Source organism: Heliconius melpomene, chromosome 4, assembly GCF_056956725.1.
Source record: "Heliconius melpomene rosina isolate 202511_hmr_F chromosome 4, ASM5695672v1, whole genome shotgun sequence".
Taxonomy (NCBI): Eukaryota; Metazoa; Arthropoda; class Insecta; order Lepidoptera; family Nymphalidae; genus Heliconius; species Heliconius melpomene.
This window is the reverse complement of record NC_140392.1, coordinates 2,687,227-2,703,192: the sequence shown is the minus strand read 5'-3', so window position 1 is coordinate 2,703,192 and position 15,966 is coordinate 2,687,227. Positions and strand designations below refer to the sequence as shown.

The 15,966-nt window shown below is 30.6% G+C and overlaps 1 protein-coding gene across 2 annotated transcripts in view; it reads left to right on the top strand.

The window, feature by feature from the left end:
- Window positions 1-11,636, top strand: part of LOC146539412 (furin-like protease 2) — a 198,555-nt gene extending 186,919 nt beyond the window's left edge. For both annotated transcript variants that reach the window (XM_085185218.1, XM_085185219.1), the window contains exons 8-14: window positions 125-358; window positions 1,340-1,498; window positions 3,552-3,691; window positions 3,936-4,191; window positions 5,716-5,804; window positions 6,179-6,336; window positions 6,554-11,636. In XM_085185218.1, coding sequence (XP_085041344.1) covers window positions 125-358; window positions 1,340-1,498; window positions 3,552-3,691; window positions 3,936-4,191; window positions 5,716-5,804; window positions 6,179-6,336; window positions 6,554-6,736 — 1,219 coding nt within the window. In that variant the 3' untranslated portion in view covers window positions 6,737-11,636. The remainder of the gene's footprint in view (window positions 1-124; window positions 359-1,339; window positions 1,499-3,551; window positions 3,692-3,935; window positions 4,192-5,715; window positions 5,805-6,178; window positions 6,337-6,553) is intronic.
- Window positions 11,637-15,966: the final 4,330 nt, after the last annotated feature.

The window sequence follows — 15,966 nt, the reverse complement described above, 5'->3', positions numbered from 1 at the left end:
TTATTAACATTTTATGCCTCGACGTTATTTACATTAAATCTTTGTATCAATTTTAAATAATGTGATAATTTAAGCGATTAAAGTACAATTTAAAAATTAACATTTATTTATATATTTATTTTAGGTGCCCAGTTGGTTGTGCGACATGTCTAACTTCATTTTGCCTGACTTGTAATTCGAACTGGGAACTAAATAAGAAGGGTAAATGCATAGTCGTCGGTAGCGATCGCTGTGCCAACGGGGAGTTTTCCGATGGTGGACAGTGCAGTCCTTGTCATGGCGACTGCGAGTCTTGTTTCGGTGAAAATGCCGAAAGCTGCCTAACTTGCCCTTCGCCGAATTTACTGCAAAATCATAAGTAAGTGTTGGTAATAAATTTAATTTTTTTAAATGAAAATAGTAATAATACTGTGCTTAGGCTTTTAAATGCTAGTTTTAATCATTTGTTTATGAAATATTTTTTAAACTTTCTTTAGAAAGAAATCTGGAGATATTGTTGAGTCGCAGAACTTGACGCAGTGCTTTGTCTCGTTACCACATCGAGGAAATGAAAATATTAAATATTTCATTCTCTCAAGGAGAATCGATCAGAAGAGAATGAATCAGCAACCATAGCGTTTACAGTCACTACGGGCTCAAAATAAATATCTGTTAAATTCAAATTATATGTTTATTAAATATTTATTAAATTGTGATTAATATTTGTACTTCATTTACATTAAAGCTTAAAGAATAAACCTATAAAATTCAGTTTTATCTTTTATAAATTGAAACATTTGCGTTAAGTAAACATCTTAAGCTATCTACTTTTTAATCAACACTTTGTTAGTAAAGTGAAAAATATAAAAATATATTAAACTCATTAAGTGAAAATCACCCAGTCTAAGGAAAATGCAACGGAGCTACTTACGATCGCTTCTGTAATCTTATACGCTGATACTATGTTACGTCGACCTTAATAACTAGTTGGATACTGTTTAGAGTACATTATTTTCTCATTATACGTAAGTTGGTATATATAAAGTGAGGAACGGAGTGTTTTTACACTATGTTTTCTCTCTATATCCGGTTGTAGCCGGGATGTAGTGTGAAGCTAATGGAAATAATATAAAAACTGTTTGAGTATTGCAGGGAACCTGTGAATTTAGAGTTTTGACACTTTAATCTCATTTTCTGCCGAATTTCTTCGCCCGTGTTCCAAAAATTGGGCGAAAAATATTTTAACACGATTTTTTTGTCTGCCTTGCTTTTTGCGGGATACAGCGTGAATAGCTGGCACAGGGATAGTAAATAATAGTTTCTTATATAATAATTATTATATGATAATCGTTTTTTCTAGGTGTGTAACAGAATGCACCCGCGGCTACTACGCCGAGGCGGGCCGGTGCACGCGCTGTATGCACGGCTGTGCTGACTGCGCGTCTCGTCTGAACTGCACCTCCTGCACAGGGTCGTTGAGGCTGCAGTCTGGCGCGTGCAGGACTGTGTGTGCTGATGGGTATGTTTGTTTGTGTTTTTGTTTATATGTTGTGTTTTTTTTATTTTTTAGGGAATTTATTGATTTTTTTATTGAATCACTCGCCATTTATGTCACGTAGTGTTGAGTTAACCTAAACAAATTATAGTGTCAACGTTAGTGAGTAGTAAAAAAAATAGAGAAATCATGACTAACTATCAGAGGAGTATATTACACTTCTTATTAAAGAACTGTTTTTATTAGTAGTAGTATTTTTTACTAGCGGCCCGCTCGCGGTTTCACCCGCGTGAACTATGTTATTATTAATTTCTGTCTCCATGGGTACGTCCTAGTGACGTCTATGTAAAATTTGAGACTCCTAGCATTTGTAGTAACGATGTTTCATACAAACTTTCGACCCCATAAACAACCTCTTAGAAGTCGAATATTGCAAATTCCCGTCTTAGCGAGCACCTACGTCCTATAAGTAACTCCTATGCAAAATTTGAGATTCCTAGCACTTGTAGTTTCTGAGATTTCGTGATGTGTGAGTGACTTTTCGATTTTATATATATAGATTAGAATGAAAATAAAATATTAAATATGAGGAATTGAATTATCTACTATATAATTTGTGCTCCTGCACCACGATTGGCTGAAACCAAAAGTTGAACTGGAAGTCCACACCATTTAAATACAGAAGAATACCATATATACAGTTACATACATTTCATAAAATCCCGTGTGATTTTAATTCTATTACATACAATTTAGCAAGTTGAATAGAATATTTGGTATGCTTTAATAAAACATTTTTATGTAACCGCAACTAATATTTACTGAGCTCACTGCCATTACAGCTTTGCAAATAGAGTTCTTTTTGTATAATGTGTTTTCCAAATTATTCTCGTTAAATGTGGTGTAACGTTTAATATTTTGTTTAAATGTTGCATATGATAGGCGTGTGGGTGGATTACAGGTTCAGGGTTCCATTTAGGGTTTCAAATTAAATATTTAATATTTTTATTTCTTCGTTCTGGTAACAAGGTGCTGAGCTGAATTCTGCCACTTGAATACTCAATGCCTTCAGAATTCGGCGGAAAGTGGGTAACGGAAGTGTCGTATTGGAACAGAGTGTCTCAACACTAGATTACCAAGTATTCTGCCTACCTACTTTGAAGATTGAATTAAAAACCGTTAAATTAAAAAAAATCTGTCAAATACAAAAAAATATATAAAATATAAATATGTACATATATACGTTGAATATTAATTTTCGCGTCTGCCCAAAAGTACAAGACGAAAACGCTCACGTATAACGTTATATGAAATTTTTAGATGAAGGATTTATTAGACTTTTGTTTTTGTTTGTTTTGCTATACCGTTACCGATGCCCGGATACTTTACTTTGCCCCGGTTACCTTTCCAATAGCAAAGTCTAAATTTTTTCCCAAAGCCCTCGGGACTGACAGACAGATTGGAAACTCTGTTTTCCTTTTCCGTTCTCTATTTTCTCTCTCTCTTTTACTTGTATCTACGATATTTTAAAGTGTTCGTATCTATATCTATATATATGTATATGTAGTGTAGGTATGTAGATCCGTTTGCGTATCTAAAATCACTCGGTTGATTGCTTCTTATACCAATATCGTTGTGGGAAAGGTAATGTTGTTAATTGTTATAGGCGCGCGCTGTGTGTTTGGTAAGCTTTAGGTTAGGAGGTAAATTCTTATGTTATGGGAATTTTTTATACCATTTTTTTCATAGCCTGGTTATTTTTGTTTTAGTCTTAAAATTATTATCGTTACTAGTTATGTTTGTAGTAATTACAATAATTTTGATATTATAACGTGTAATTTAAAAGGTTTTTTTTGGCTAAAATGTATTCTAAATAGCAAGGTTGTTAGAGAGAACATAATGTTAAGACATTCCCACGTTCCCACTTTCCGTCCAATTTTCGAGACATTGTGTTGAATGGCGGAACTCAACGGCGCGCAAGACTAGAAACGAAGCAAATGTAAATAAATTTGTACATTCTATTTTTTACTAAATTCTTCTATTTTTATTAATTTCTATAATTATTTTTCCTAAACAGGTACTACGCGGACCGCGGCACCTGCTCCAAGTGCTACCTGTCCTGCCACACGTGTATAGGACCTCGTCGCGACCAGTGCGCGTCCTGCCCGCAGGGGTGGAAGCTGGCTGCTGGGGAATGTCATCCCGAGTGTCCGCAAGGTATTTTACCTTACTAAAATTGTAATTGTGTATTTTTGTAAGGATTAATGGATGCTTTATAATTTCATTGAGGCAGTCTTGGAAAAAAGTGTGAGCGTTTGAGTGTTAAATCGGTGGGTGTGGGTTCGATTCCCACGCCAATGAATGTTTATTTCTATTATCATATTATATTAACTACAATTTAAGCTAGAAAAAACAAATTAACTAACCTAATCCCAATTACGCTTAATCCCAATTAAAACAGGGTTCTACCAAACGAGCGACGGATGTCGTCACTGTCACCACTACTGCCGAGAATGCAACGACTCGGGCCCCCTACACTGCACGTCGTGTCCCTCTCGCTTCATGCTTGACGGCGGCCTCTGTATGGAGTGCTTGGGGTCCCAGTACTTGGAGACCAGCAGTGGACTGTGCAGGTCGTGCGATGACACGTGCAGGAGCTGTTCCGGACCGGGGAAGTATAGCTGTTCTGGATGCTCCAGGCCTTTGAGATTGGATAGGTGAGTTGTAGTGACTGCATTTTTGTTTTTGTAGTAGTGTTTACTTAGTTAAGTTTATAATTATTTTAAATTTACGTACAAAATCGCCGAAATTGAATATATTATGTATAATAATTGAAAAAAATATTGTGGGTTTGGTCAGTGTTTGCTGTTAATTCTGAACGTTTTATATTTATTTATAAATTAACTTTACGAATCTTATTACTAGATTCTCTATTTATTCCTTTATTTCCCTTAAAAGATATACACATCACAGGAATATAAACATGTTAATACTAATTCTATATATTCAGCAAAACATTTCACTTCATAATTAGGGGCATCCCCGAAACTCTAAACAACCTAGCCTCTCTAACTGTAGGCTTTATTTAGCTACCGACCTTTTTACACATAAAAAAATGGCACAGCACGACCTAGTTACTTTAGAAACTTTTTTAAACTATAAAAAAACTTGTACTTGTATAGTTATTTTGTGGTAATCCTAATTTTTATTTAATTTTAATTAAACTGCTCGAATACGAAATGCGGTCGGAGTTTTTCTGTCCTCTAATAATGAAATTATGTTTTGTATAAAGCATTATGATTTTTAGTTAAAGTAGGTATTCCTAATTAACAGAAGTTGTGGTTTTGGATAATTATGTCGTTTGGTGAATTAAATTTTGTGTTTTTTTACCTTTTATTGGATTATTAGTGCAGGGGATGTTTATTTTTTTACAATTTTTTTTTAAATTAATAGTAACATTTTGAGTCTATGGCTAAATTGCAAATTCCATTGAATGCGTTAGTTTTTTTGAAAAAAAATGTTTTAGCTTAAATAAAATGTGATCATCTAATTTTTTTTATATAAAAAAGATTAAAAGAAATTATTTGAACATTTTAGCCGTTTTCACTAATAAAATATCTTTAATTTTCACTTAAAATCTATAAATTGTCGATCAACTTCTTATTACTTAAGTCTTTAAGTAACTAAGTTGCTAAAATCTGTTAAATAGGTTAATAGCACTTTGCGAACTTAGCTCTCAATAGTGACGGGTCAAGAGACCCTGAAGTTACCAGTTTCTTAGTCCTTAAAAAAAATCTTTTATAGTAATTTTTAAAGATTTCCTGCCAACGTAAGTGCTCGGCTAGTTTTTTTGGACTGATAATTTCTGCTATTAGTTCTTAATAATAAATTGATGACAGTAACTCTTAAAAGAGTATCCTCTAGAGAGTATTAGAGAAATTAAATGATCAGCAAAATACTAATTTAATGGTCTTTTGGAATCACTTCACAAATTGTGCCTGTAAACAAGACAGATTGTGGGTTCGATTCCCGCTCGAGGATATGTCTGCAGAATGTCACGAAAAATGAGGAACGAAGTGTCTTAACTAGATTTCCTTTGCCTGACCTCTTGTGTGCGGGATACACATACAGAAAAAAAAATCAATCGAATTAACAAGATCTCTTAAAAAATCTATTAAAATAAGTAATTATATGTATTTAATATTAATTAATTAAAATTATATTATATTTTTATTCTTTAGGTTGAACAATCAATGCGTGCAATGTTGTTCTGAACGCGGCTCGTCGAATTCAAGTTCACCAGATTGCTGTCACTGTCATTCTGATACTGGTAAGTAAATGGTTTTTTGTCACATATTTCTACAATAGAAATATAATTTTGCCTTATGAAGGCAGTATTTTAAATGAGTCTCGTTTTCCATTCATTCTTCTGTTGTGTCTCTTTATCTCTTTTTTTAACGTAACTAGGCTCCTCCCAGTGTTCTCCATATAAAGTGATATCGCTGAAGTGATAAGTGCTGAACTGGAGAGTTCGGAATGCCATAATAAATAAAACAACGGAGCAGCTCTATTTTCTTTTACATATATAGATAATGAATTTATTTTGTATTCAAATAAAAAAAAACTTTCTTTTCTTGTTATTATGATTTTTTAATAATAAATTGATATATAACATAATTTAAATTCCACTATTTTCCTGTACAGGTGAATGTATAAACGCATCAGTAGCGGGTAAGCGTCGTATAACAGAGTGGAATGCGGTAGGAGCGCCGACCCAACAAGCCTCGTCCTCCGTAGCACTCATTGCTCTCGTAGCTGCCTTGGCAGTCACTGTGCTGGTTGCCGGCTTGTTTGTGTCACAGGTTAGTGTTGATTAAATATGTTTTTGTTAACTAAATTCCATAATACAAGATTCCATTTCTATTAAAAGTTATGTTGTGCATTTCTGAAGTCATATTTTATTCTTATAAATTGGTACTTATAAATGTAGATTTTTATTAATTTGATGAAAGAAGATTAATTAGTTTTCAAAATAGTGTATTTTCAAATAAAAACCTATAATATTTAATTTATTTACAGGGCCGCAAAACGCGTAAATCAAAAATCAAATCTAGCAATGGCCCACTCTACTCTCCACTAGCATGTACCGATGATGACGTCACTATCCTAAGTTCCAACACCGCGTTCCCAGTTTACGAACAAACAGACAAACATACAGATGCAGAAAGTGAACCATTTTTAAGCCATTCCACTGAGACGTAGCATTCTGACACTGTGATGTAGACGTAAGTAAATACAATTGTGTTTTAGATAGTCCTGTCTTTTTTTGTCTGTGGCAGGTCGGGTTTTTAACATTTGAAATGTCAGTTATTGACAGGTGATAATTTTGACAGTTTGGTATTTTTTTTAATCTGTGTGTTAGTTAAATTGTTTTAACTCCAATAATAAATAGGTCAAACAAGTAATTGGTTAACTTAGGAAATATGATAATTACAATAATTAATTATTAATTGTTATAAAATAGCAAATTCTAATATTTTTTGACAAAACTAATGTATGACACTAATCGACGATCTATTAATAAATTTTAATTTATTGCATAATGTTATTTATGTTTTGTGCGTGTCTAAAAATCCGCTCTGCCAAGATTGTTAGTAATATTCAAATTGAGGAAGGTTACAAAGTTTCATACATTATATTTCCAATATTTTTGTATTTGTGCGTAATACTGTTAATAAATATCGATTAAATATGGATTCTATACATTATTATTATCGATTGCATGCTTATATCAGTCCTTAGTACTGTGTCTGTATTGCAAAGAAATAATTAAAATATGTATATTAAATATTATTATCAAATAATATTAAATAATAAAATAACAATCACAGACGGAATCTGATAATGAATGATTAATATAATAGAGCAATTTTCCAAAAATATCTCCATATTCTATATATTCGAACTGAATTGACGCATAATATTTTAAATTAAAATATTTAGCCGGATTAAGTATTATATTTTTTTGAAAATACCACGTGACGAACACAGCAGTAGTCAGTGGTCGTGGTGGTGGTAGAAAACAGACTACAAAGCTTTAAAAGCTTTCATTTCAAATGTGTAAAAATCAAAAATCAAAGGTCTTATCATGATTAATAACATCTTGCGACAGTCCCAGGTAAAGAATTGTAAGTGAAAAAAAATCAAATTTTCTTTTATTGCTGTTTTGGTACTAATAAGGTTAGTTTTCGATTACATACATGTTTAAAAACGCATAAACTAATAATAATAATAATATTTAGAAAAAAAAAACTCATTTAAACTACTATTCTTAGTAGTTCTAAAGAGCAATAAAATATTTGTGATTTTTCACTTTCCATACTTTACATAAGGACCATCGCTTAATAAAATACCAATAAAATATAAATTATAAATATAGTTTATCCCAGATCCCGGTTCATAGCGAGCCACTTCATAATTAGATTAATTCGATGATTATAATCATATATTATAATAATAATTTAGTCAAAATTTCATAATAATGGGATAATATTAATCATTCATAATCAATTTATTATAATGGGATGTGTTGTTTCGAGGACCACTCGTTAGTAAGGTAATACTTGTATAATAAAGCTCAGGGGATATAACAAAAATATAAACATTTATATATTAATATACCCTATGTATCTATACAGAATACGAATATATGGAAATCTTGTAAATATCTTTTTTCCCTTCTTAGTTGATTTGTTTCGTTGACTTAACTCGGGTTATACAAATGCTAGTATACTGTGATTTAAAAAAAATATATAATTGATTGCCATAATATATGTACAAAAAGAATCGATATAGGACCTCCTTTTCATTTTATAAATATTTAAATTAAAATATATGCCTATATCTTTTTTGTAACCCGCTGTATAAGTCATATAAACATATTTTTCATTTAAAGCTTTCCATTTCGTTCTCCTGAGCTTTTTATTCGTCACAAATATGTATTTAGGAGTATATAATAACTAATTGTTCAATATGTCTTCTCATAATGTTCCATTTAAAATAAATAATTATCTATATTTATCTAGAACAAAAATGTTCTATTAATTGTGATAAGTGTTTCATACTTTATATTGTTTATTGATTATTTTTTTATTATATTAATTCGAATTTGGTAAAACTTTTAAAAATATATTTTTCGCAGCTATGCATAATGCTTAGGTAGAGATGAATGAGGCGGTTGTATTGGATTCAATTTTACTTGTTACATGTTTTTCTTACGGAAAATGCCACTTATTTTTCCTTTAATATGACTATAATATACAGTAATTTTTTGCTTGGTTTTTCACTCTTTTCACTATACAATAGACGACGAGACGAAATAAATGAACGAAATCATTCAAAATCTCCAACAATATGTTCCAAAACATATTGTTTTCCTATAAAAGGTATAAAATTTTAAAAGTACACTTATTTAGGTGAAACTTTAGCGAGCTTTCAATACGTCATTCGCTTTTTGATAACACGATAAAAGATTTCTCCTCGCAAAGTAGAAAATAGGTTATCGGCCAAAAAACTTTGATCTTCGCTACAATAAGCTCTGAGATCAGCCGAGGCTCCCCTAATCCCGGTCAAGAGCAAATATTCCCTTATTAACCGATTTTGTTTACTGATCGTAAAACGAAAATTTGCTTGCCTTTCTATATTAGAGATATAAATTTGTCTGTTTTTTCATATAATACGCGTCATCTTGTCACCTTTAGAGCTTTTCGTTCGTTCTTTGATCATTCTCTCTCTCTCTGCTTCACTCTGTACTCCGCATGTAGCAGGGTAGACAGGAGGAGCCTTGTGTTAAGTGACTCAATGGGAACGGAGTGTCTCAACTCCGGGAGCAAAATTCCCTCTCTCTACCCTACTCTGTGCGGGATATAGCGTGATTTTAATTTAAAAAAATACCTACGACATGAACATTAATTAAGGGGCTTAACTCTTCTTCTTTAAACAATCTTGTTTGGTCAATAAGTTAAGTTAAGTTAGTCATGGTATCAATAGCCACGTGGCTCTCGGACGAACTTCGTACCATTTCGTCCACGAGACAGCCAAGTTTTAATTGGTATTTGCATACAGTCTTTGGTACAAGTTTAAATTGATTTTATAAGGCAATTTCACTTAAACAATTATAATTGTGTGAATGATTTTTGTGTTTAATGTTATTTTTTGTAAGTATTACGTGGAATATTTTGGTAATGATTTTTTATTACAAATAGATTGTTAGAGTCCTCGTCGGAGTTCAAATACCTTTTTCTATATAGGTGCATTTTGACCTGAAACTCAAAATGCATTTTTTCTATAAGAAAAATAAAATAAAACAACTATTAGGTCCTCTCAGGCTATTTGAAAAATAAGATCAAATATACCGCAGACAGTTTTTATGTATTAATATAAAAACATTTTTTTTCTTTGGAACATTTCTTTAAAGAAAATTTTATTAAATAGAAACATAGAATTCAAGTATATTAGAAGCATTTGTATGCTTATTGACTTCATTTCACGAAATTTCGTTAGATAACTGTTGCAGTCAGACTTTCTTTACAATACAACGTAAGAATCTTTCTATTCATTACTATTTTTTTAAATTAATAAAAAATTTAGAACTTTTACCGAATAAATTAAAAATTTTACATCTATCATTTTGGTTTTATAAAAAATAATAAACAATGTACAGTATGAAAATAACGAATTTGTATAAAAACTATTTAACCTACAGATTGCAAAGCCATAGTGTCACAGAGTGACACAGCTCTCTCTTTATTACGTCACAATATTTTTCATAAACTTATTTTTATAAGTAGATTATAGGTCCAAAAGTTACCATAACTAATTATTATTGTACAATATAATTTTTAATGCTGGCAATTAAAACAATTTAATTTTGTAGAATTCACAAATATTATATTATTTAGCGAATTATTGTCGTTTCTTGTCTTTTTGTTATTATTTAAGACGAAATATGTCATCACTGTTTAGTAGATGCTTTATTTTGTTAGGACTCTTTTAAAACTGACATGCTTTTTTCAAATAATTAAATATATTCTTTATCGCTATGTGTTTGAGTAATACAGTACGATGATATTTCTTATAAAAATTATAGTAAAGATGGCTTTGAAACTTTTGAACTAGAATCGTTATTAGAAACTGCCAATAAAAGATGTCAATTAGCGTTTAACTGACGTTAATGAATATAGCTAAGGCGTTTCATTGAAGTTGAGAGAATATAAATTGGTAATTTTTTTTTAAAAGGAACGATATTCGAACTACTTTTCTCATAAACGTAATGATTTTTAATGATAAAATAATCATGAATGAAGAAAAAAATCACATAGCGATCATTTTTTTATTACAAAAACACGACTTGTACCGATGTTGTTTAATAATAATAATAATTTATTCGTTTCTAATCCTCTTATCTTTATTACGTTCCACTCGAATGCCTTGTTTATATTTAGAATATAATTAGGAAAAATATACTTTATATTGGTTATTAAGGTTTTTCATAATATATATGTAATATAAAATATATATTATATTATATTTATTTAGTTTAATTTAATTTAATAACTAATCTGACGTCTTGTTACCATTGACATCACAAGTGTAATATAATAGCAATGTATAGTTAGGTATGTTGAATTGTTGAATAAAATTGTAAAATAAATATATATAACATAGCTGCGTCCTTTTCTTTCCTTCTATATTAGAAAAGGATGCTTATATACATACACATTTTTGAATTTGTGGATGAATAAAATAATAACTTGGCTTGTATTATTGTCAATTAAATTTATATTTATTTATTTATATTTATAGTATAAGTATAATTTTGTATAATTATAAATTATTTAATATTGATATATAATAAAAGTTTTCAGTTTTTACGTACTTAGTTTTTTATATCTTGACATCTGATTTTATTAGGTTCGTTCACACTGTCAATTTTATGCATAATTACGATGTTTTTTTTTTAATAAAAATTATATTGTTTTGATCTGTCTGTTTAGCCTTTTATAGTTTGTTTTAGTGAAAATGTTTTTAATTGAAATTGTATTTTTGTATGAACTATTATTATGTGCAATTAATATTTATAATAAAATATTTTTTTGTGTCAGTTTTGTTTTATTTTTTGTATTTTACTTTTCATTTATTTATAGCGTACCGTATTTATTCCGTAATATAAACTCTAAAAGCTAAATAAAAGAAAGCAATATCAAAATCGGTTCATCCGCCAGGCTTCAGCCCTCTATATATTGTGAATTATACCGAAAATCAAAACAGTATCCTCCCTACAGGGCCAACCCTATTATAGTGGCAATATTGGGTCCGTTATTTGCATAGTATTGTACTGCATTAACATTTAGACAATCGGTGGTCGACCGTCCGCACTAATACTATGTTTTAATAGAAATACAATATGTCGTTTTGGGGTCTCCTGAGTTTGTATTGAAGGATTAAGTAATGTTTTTCTTTTTGGTAAGTAGTTTTGAATTTTTTTAACTTAAAGTAAAAGGTAATGGGTGTTAATAGGAAGTTAACTTTGTCATGTTAACTAATTCTTTGTCAAGCAAAATGGGTAGATTTTGTTTTTGCCTCACGTTGTAACTCGCATATAGCAGAGTAGGGGGATTTCAGTTTTAAGATATTCCGTTCTCCATTTCAGCCGAATTTTCCAAAACATTGCGTGTTGAGTGGCGAAATTAAACGCCGCGGGTTATCCTGCCATCTCAGAGAAGAAATTAAACTATAAAATAATAATTTAACTTATTCATACATTATTACTGTGATTAGGTGCCAAGTTTCAAATATAAATTAATTTGTAATGAAAACAGTTTCATCTTAATATTTTATTAATTCTAATCTTCTTAACGTTAATTACTGTATACTTGACTGCGCCTTTAAATTTTATTAATATATGTATAAAATAAATAAAATTATTCCATTAGTTATGGTTGATGCGTTAATTTTGCAATTAATTTAAAATTATGTTTATAGTTTTATTTTACACTAGCTTTTGCTTGCAGCTTTGAACATCTTGGTGGTCTCCCATATTTGCAATATTTTAAATTGTTACTTCGCGCCTACTGATCATAGCATAGTCTAATATAGGCTATAACTTTCGTCGATAAATTAACTACCTAATATAAAAAGTATTATTCAGATCAAAGTAGTTCCTAATAATCTCAGCTACGTTCAACGAAACAAACTCTTACAGCAACTCCTACTCAACACCTCTATTAGCAATTTTTTCAACTTCATGCTGTATTATCCAAATAGCCGGATAAGTAGAGGGAACCTAGGAACCTAGTATTAAGACACTCTGTTTCCCATTTTGCGCTTAATTTTAGAGATATTGCGCTTTAAGTGGCGAAACTCAACGCCGCCTATTACCTCGTTATCAAAATGAGGACATGAAAATAATAAATATTTCATTGCCTCGACAGAAAATCAAATCTACAACCTGTTGCGTTTACACTTTTGTGCCCCTGCTTTATATAGAGAAAATCTAGTAAAATCACTTCAATCTCCGCTTCTCATCCTACTTCGAGATCCATATGTTTAATAGCGGAAGTCAACTAAGCCTTACTTATTATGTTAGATGGGAAATGAAAATAATTCATTTCCGCAAATGGGCACCGAGTCTAAAACAACTATTTCATACGTATTTTATGGTAGTTTCCATTTTTTTTATTTTTTGATCCCATAAATATAACTTTCAGCTGAAACGTTGCTAGTTCGCCACTAAAGCCTCGACGAAGGTTGTATAAATAACTAATGAAATGACAGTTCGGTTTAGAGTTGGTGGACAGGACCGTGTGACAGTTTTACCCAATGACTAGGTATAGGCTTAATTGAGTCAAAGTGAAATTCTATAGAGATTGCTTGGAAAATATATATACATTCGCACGCATTCGCATATATACATTCGCTTTTATATTTTTTCACGCTGTATCCCGCATATAATAGAGTAGATAGAGGGAACCTAGTGTTAAGAAACTCCTAAGACATCACAGCGAAGATATTAAATAATAAGCATGAAGCTGAAAAAAAGTAATTTCTTCTCAATCGACAATGAATTATTCTTCTCGCTCTTGTAACAATAAAAGCGTAAGTAAACGGAGAGTTTAAAATATTAAGAAAAAATATATATACACATTAATAAATCGTAGAACAATTCACAAATAAAATTCCCAATCTCACTACGCACATACCTAATATTCAAAACAGCAAAACCTTTTATAGGTAAAATTTCCTTACACAATACTTACCTGTACGCTTTCTTTTGCCCTTTTATTATTGCAATTTGATCCACCGCCATTATCATATAGACAGGGTACAAAAGTCCCCTATTACAGAGGACTGTTTTTCCTTGGGAACCTTCGACTTTCTAAATTAGGTCCTTTTTTGTTCTCAACCACTGACTCGAATAATCATCTACTGGGTTGTATATTTAGAGAATTTTGAAAATGTTTTGAATTCATTTCGAGGGTAATTGCGAATTAAAACGTTCCTTTCATACTTTTTGTAGCTTAATGGCCACTTAAAAGGATAAAAACAATTAGGCGCTTGTTACGGTGTTTTTTTAAGGTGCTTCCCTTTTTATTGTTTGTGATTTTTATTATTGGATTAAAATAAAAAAACACTAATAATAAGTAACAATATATAAACAAAAAAATTGTATGAAGTTAGCTTTGAGTAAAAATATAATATAAAATTTTATAATTAAAACAATAATTAATAAAAGGTAGTATATCTTATTATTGAACCAAATGACAAATGGATTGATTGTGATACCAAAGAATGAACAGTACAACTCGAGAAGTTCGTATGGAGCTAAGCACTTTTTAAAATATAAAATATTATCAAGATATACTTATGTTAGCGTACTCGTGTAAAAGTGGGTAGATTTAAGTGAAAAAGACAATAGAAGCAGTGGAATTGTGTCAAACGGGAACAGTTGCTTGTAGGCGGAAGCCCTGATTGGAAGGTGTCTGGTGTGTAGTGTTGTTATTGAGTGATAAGTACAGGTCATTTATTGCAATTACGTGGAACCTCTCTCCGAGTACGTTGGAAACACATAGACGGTAAGTGTTTTTATCGTGTTTATTTTAAAAACGTTAACCGCTTCCATTTTCTTAAATATATATTTTTATATATATTTTCCTAAACTGCTTTTTTATTTTTATAATATATAGCGTATATATGTATAAATAATAAGAAAAACAACATTTAGTTCACACACAAGTTAGTTAATTTCTCAATTGTAATACCGATGTAGCGCTAAATACATTTGCCACAGCGCAGTAAATTAAGACGTAAATTACCTTTCAAAGCGAGTTCTATTTAGTTAATTTTGTACTGATTTGTCTTATTTAATTAAAATTTCAACAGAAATATATAAATAATTGTAAAGAAAGTAACTTGGGGGTTGTGAGTTCGATTCTAGCTTGTTGAAATTCCGATTTTTGTTAAAATATATTAGATTTTAATTATTTTTTGAAACATTAATATTAATTAAATGATTTGTGAGTACATTTGTGAGTACCTCACTGTTTGATATCGTATGTATGTAAAGGCGCAATGTATGGAATTTGGCGTAGTGTCTTGTAACTTAGGCCGTTTAAACCGTGAACTAAGAAACCAAATATAAAAAATTAAATCAGCATCATCCCGCACACAGCAGGGTAGGCAGAGAGAACCTCGTATTAAAACACTTCGTTCCCCACTATCCGCCGAATTCTAAAGGCGTTGAGTTCTCAAAAAAATAAATTATACATAAATATGAGAAATTACGAAAATATAACGCGAAATTCGTGTAATATTTCAAATAACCTGCAGGAAAACCACATAGACACCTTATCGCACGATATATTGCTTACCTTTTGTTCTGGACCTTTTCACATGTAAATAAATTCAATAAGACCGTCCGTCTATCCATCGTATATTAGCTTCGGTATCCAATTTTATGTAAAAACTGTAAACTGATAGTTTCGTCACTTTTATAGAAAAAATATCAAATATACTTTAATAAAATATATTTAAAAGCCTTATTTGTTTATAGGAATATCTCAAATAAATATACCTAAAAGTATTGTATGAGCATAGGAATTATTAGATTCAATTTTTTTTTGTTCTTTGTTATCAACGCATAGTGCGTAGTAAATCTGTAGAATCTTGTAGAAAGTAGTACAAATTGCAAGAAATTTCGTGAAAAAAAATCATCTGAATATTTTTTTTTATTGCATTGGACCAAAGACAACAAAGTTCAAATGTATTTATTATATAATGTTTTTTCACAAAAATCTAATTTATATATATTAGTATTTATATTTATTATTCTTAAGAAGAGAATGAGGAGACTTAAGGCTAGGTTCTCTATTTTAAACATTTAAGTCTAGTCTTAATAATTAAAAAATGGAACGTATGTTTATTGAGCCTCTCCT